We start from the raw sequence: 5,000 nt of genomic DNA on the forward strand, positions 1-5,000 counted from the left end.
CTCACCTCTCTGTGTCTATCCTGAGGAGAATCTACCTCACCTTTACGTGTATATCCTGAGGAGAATCTACCTCACCTTTACATGTATATCCTGAGGAGAATCTACCTCACCTTTACGTGTATATCCTGAGGAGAATCTACCTCACCTTTACGTGTATATCCTGAGGAGAATCTACCTCACCTCTCTGTGTGTATATACTGAGGAGAATCTACCTCACCTCTGTGTGTGTTTACTGAGGAGAATCTACCTCACCTCTCTGTGTCTATCCTGAGGAGAATCTACCTCACCTCTCTGTGTCTATCCTGAGGAGAATCTACCTCACCTTTACGTGTATATCCTGAGGAGAATCTACCTCACCTTTACGTGTATATCCTGAGGAGAATATACCTCACCTTTACGTGTATATCCTGAGGAGAATCTACCTCACCTCTCTGTGTGTGTATATACTGAGGAGAATCTACCTCACCTCTGTGTGTGCTTACTGAGGAGAATCTACCTCACCTCTCTGTGTCTATCCTGAGGAGAATCTACCTCACCTTTACGTGTATATCCTGAGGAGAATCTACCTCACCTTTACGTGTATATCCTGAGGAGAATCTACCTCACCTTTACGTGTATATCCTGAGGAGAATCTACCTTACCTTACGTGTATATCCTGAGGAGAATCTACCTCACCTCTCTGTGTGTATATACTGAGGAGAATCTACCTCACCTTTATGTGTATATCCTGAGGAGAATCTACCTCACCTTTACGTGTATATCCTGAGGAGAATCTACCTCACCTTTACATGTATATCCTGAGGAGAATCTACCTCACCTTTACGTGTATATCCTGAGGAGAATCTACCTCACCTTTACGTGTATATCCTGAGGAGAATCTACCTCACCTCTCTGTGTGTATATACTGAGGAGAATCTACCTCACCTCTGTGTGTGTTTACTGAGGAGAATCTACCTCACCTCTCTGTGTCTATCCTGAGGAGAATCTACCTCACCTCTCTGTGTCTATCCTGAGGAGAATCTACCTCACCTTTACGTGTATATCCTGAGGAGAATCTACCTCACCTTTACGTGTATATCCTGAGGAGAATATACCTCACCTTTACGTGTATATCCTGAGGAGAATCTACCTCACCTCTCTGTGTGTGTATATACTGAGGAGAATCTACCTCACCTCTGTGTGTGCTTACTGAGGAGAATCTACCTCACCTCTCTGTGTCTATCCTGAGGAGAATCTACCTCACCTTTACGTGTATATCCTGAGGAGAATCTACCTCACCTTTACGTGTATATCCTGAGGAGAATCTACCTCACCTTTACGTGTATATCCTGAGGAGAATCTACCTTACCTTACGTGTATATCCTGAGGAGAATCTACCTCACCTCTCTGTGTGTATATACTGAGGAGAATCTACCTCACCTTTATGTGTATATCCTGAGGAGAATCTACCTCCTCTCTGTGTGTATACTGAGGAGAATCTACCTCACCTCTCTGTGTGTATACTGAGGAGAATCTACCTCACCTCTATGTGTGTGTATACTGAGGAGAATCTACCTCACCTCTATGTGTGTGTTTACTGAGGAGAATCTACCTCACCTCTCTGTGTCTATCCTGAGGAGAATCTACCTCACCTTTACGTGTATATCCTGAGGAGAATCTACCTCACCTTTACGTGTATATCCTGAGGAGAATCTACCTCACCTTTACGTGTATATCCTGAGGAGAATCTACCTCACCTTTACGTGTATATCCTGAGGAGAATCTACCTCCCCTCTATGTGTGTATACTGAGGAGAATCTACCTCCCCTCTGTGTATACTGAGGATAGTCTACCTCCCCTCTATGTGTGTATACTGAGGAGAATCTACCTCCCCTCTGTGTGTATACTGAGGAGAATCTACCTCCCCTCTATGTGTGTATACTGAGGAGAATCTACCCCACCTCTATGTGTATACACTGAGGAGAATCTACCTCACCTCTATGTGTGTATACTCAGGAGAATTTACCTCACCTCTCTGTGTGTATGTATACTAAGGAGAATCTACCTCACCATATACTCAGGGGAATCTACCTCACCTCTGTGTGTGTATATACTCGGGTGAATGTACCTCACCTCTATGTGTATATACTGAGGAGAAAATTTTTCATGCAAACTGGTAAACACCTGTACCAAATTAACTTGGGCAAAGCCGGGTATATCAGCTAGTTTCTAATATATGTTACATGTAACTTTAAACTTTCATACATTCTTATTCCATCTCTGTTCATCTTCAGATTGTGATTGTGGAGTTTGGAGGCAAACCATTCAGTTGCTCCGGCCTAACCTTATCACAGTGGTTCTGGTGTATCTTTATTGGAATTGGCGAGCTGTTGTGGGGTCAGGTATGTTTCCTGCCTGGATATATCTAATGCTGTATAAAGAGATCAGTGGAAAAGTCTATATTGCTAGTAGGATGTTATGATAGCCTGTTTGTAGTTTGTATTTTACTGCTCACCTTTTTATTGTTTGTCTCTCTTCAGTTAATCTGCACAGTTCCTACAAGCCGACTTAAGTTTTTGAAGGAGGCAGGCCATGGACCCATGAAGGAGGATATCCCCCATGAGGAGCTGCCAGAGGATGCTGATGAGATTGACCATGCAGAAATGGAACTCCGAAAAGGACAGATTTTGTGGTTCAGAGGCTTGAACAGGATACAGACTCAGGTACTTTTACTATTAGTGCATCTATTACATTTCTAAATATACTTTCTCCTTCACATAGGAAAATACATAAATTACAGTATATTCAGTAACTTTGCTGATTCATACTTTTTAGCATTAAAACACAAACCTGATGTAAACTCTGTTTGAGGAAAGTATTTTCACTACAGCACTTTTTATCCTTATGCAACATATAGTTACCACACTTAAAACTAGCTTGACACATTGTAAAACGCATTAGAGTCAAACATGTAGCAGTCACAGAGAGTACTTGCTGTTGATGTTACATATTTGTGTAAAGTATCTTTTAGTGAAACTTTTAATAGCATTACTTTTTATACTCTATTCATCTGCGGTTTGCTCTGGTTTTCTTCTGCCATTTATTCCTTGTGTGTGGAAAGGTGGGGTTCATAATCCGCTTTTTATAGACATGCACACTGCCTATACATTGGCGCATGGTCTAAAGTTACACTACAACTGTTAGACAGGAGTAGTACTTTCCCAAATTTATCCCAGTGGCTCATGCAAGATGATACATTTGACTAAGTGTATACCACCTACTGGTTGACTTAGACCTGGTTTCTACAACAGTAATTAAAGTCCTGCATTATTCTTCATCCTCCTTGCAGACTAGGTCTGCTAAAAAGAGATAAGGTTACTAAGTCGCTTAGTATCCGTCAACTTGAGATCTTTTCCTGGCTCTTTAATCTTCTGTTGTTTCAGTAATCCCATCTAATTTATGGAATAACAATGTTACATTTTTTTTCTACTTTCTTCTGTTTGTTTAAAAATGTATAAAATGTCTTTCCTTTTTTTCTTGCTGATCCTTTTGACTTTCTTAATCCTCCGTGACCCATTTTTGTTTATTTTTGATATTCTATAAAGAGGGGGTTTTTTGTATAATGAAAACTTATACAATTTCCCAATATACTTTTCATAACAGTTGTTTAGAATTCATTAGATAAAATCTGTCCCAGACACATGATCACTTTTTTTTTCTTTTACATAAAATAAGGATTTTGTGTTGAAGTTTTGTTTTGAATTTCTAGCCACCAAATGTCTCAGTTCCTTCTAACTTGCTGTCCACTGCCTATTGTATATAAGCCATCTCCCAGCAGCTGAACTACCAAGACTGATTACAGGAAAGGGGGCGGCTCTTTGCTTCCAGCTGTATGTCTTATGCTGCTCAAGAAGTCTTCGAGGATGGAAGAGGAGGGTATACAGACTCGCAGAAGGATGGGGCTGCAGCTTATCTCACCCCAGTTCTAGATTCACATCTACACTGCTCAGTACTGCTGTATAATGTCTTCCATTCTGCTGCTTTGGTGTGTGCGATAAAGCTAGAGAAACACAATCTCCTCTATTTCCTGTGTGTGGTGTATGGAGGACATGGCAACTAATCTCCACCCACCAGCTCAAGGAAAACTGAGGATAAGAAACAGGAACTGGAGTGTGGAAAACTGGTGAAAATGCCATTTACAAGTCATATAATGTCTAGAAACATTTTTCCTCATGTACACACAACCGCTTATGCTGAAAAGTTAGGTACGCTTTAAGGCATTAAGGCACATCTCTGATAACTGTTCAGTAACGAGTCCTATATCTGTGGGACCCTTCACATTTAATTAACCCCTTAATGATGCGGCCCCTTTTGCTTTTTCCATTTTCGTTTTTTTCTCCCCCCTTCAAAAAAATCGTAACTCCTTTATTTATCCATAGACGTCGCTGTATGAGGGCTTGTTTTTTGCGGGATGAGTTGTATTTTTCAATGGTGCTATTTAAAGTACCATGTAATGTACTGAAAAACTTTTAAAAAATTCTAAGTGGAGAAAAAAAAAACGGCATTTCGCCATCTTTCAGTGCGTCTTGTTTCTACGGCGCACAAACGGCAACAAAAGCTACATGATAACTTTATTGTATCGGTCAGTACGATTACTACTATACCAAACTTGTATAGTTTTTTTTTTTTTTAAACTATACTACTTTTTTTTTTTTTTCAAAGACATTTAATTTTTTTAAATTTTCTGCGGTCATTTTGTGTGCGCAATAACTTTTTTTATTTTTACGTCGACGTAGTTGAGCAAGGGCTAATTTTTTGCTTGATCTCCTGTAGTTTCTGATAGTATCAATTTGGAATACATACGATTTTTTGATTGCTTTTTATTGCGTTTTTTCTGGGAGACAGGATAACTAAAAAAATGCATTTCTGGCGTTCTTTATTTTTTTTTTTTTGGACGACGTTCACCGTGCGGGAAAAATAATGCACTACTTTGATAGATCGGACTTTTATGAACGCGGCGA

General features: G+C 39.9%; 1 protein-coding gene across 6 annotated transcripts in view; it reads left to right on the plus strand.

The window, feature by feature from the left end:
- Positions 1-5,000, plus strand: part of LOC136625803 (plasma membrane calcium-transporting ATPase 4-like) — a 183,085-nt gene that overhangs the window by 142,330 nt on the left and 35,755 nt on the right. For all 6 annotated transcript variants that reach the window (XR_010792581.1, XM_066600307.1, XM_066600303.1 and 3 more), the window contains 2 exons: positions 2,274-2,381; positions 2,520-2,702. Coding sequence is in view for 5 of the 6 variants with exons in the window: in XM_066600307.1 (XP_066456404.1) it covers positions 2,274-2,381; positions 2,520-2,702 (291 nt within the window). In the remaining variant the exon portion in view is untranslated. The remainder of the gene's footprint in view (positions 1-2,273; positions 2,382-2,519; positions 2,703-5,000) is intronic.

Source organism: Eleutherodactylus coqui, chromosome 4 (assembly GCF_035609145.1).
Source record: "Eleutherodactylus coqui strain aEleCoq1 chromosome 4, aEleCoq1.hap1, whole genome shotgun sequence".
NCBI classification, from domain to species: domain Eukaryota; kingdom Metazoa; phylum Chordata; class Amphibia; order Anura; family Eleutherodactylidae; genus Eleutherodactylus; species Eleutherodactylus coqui.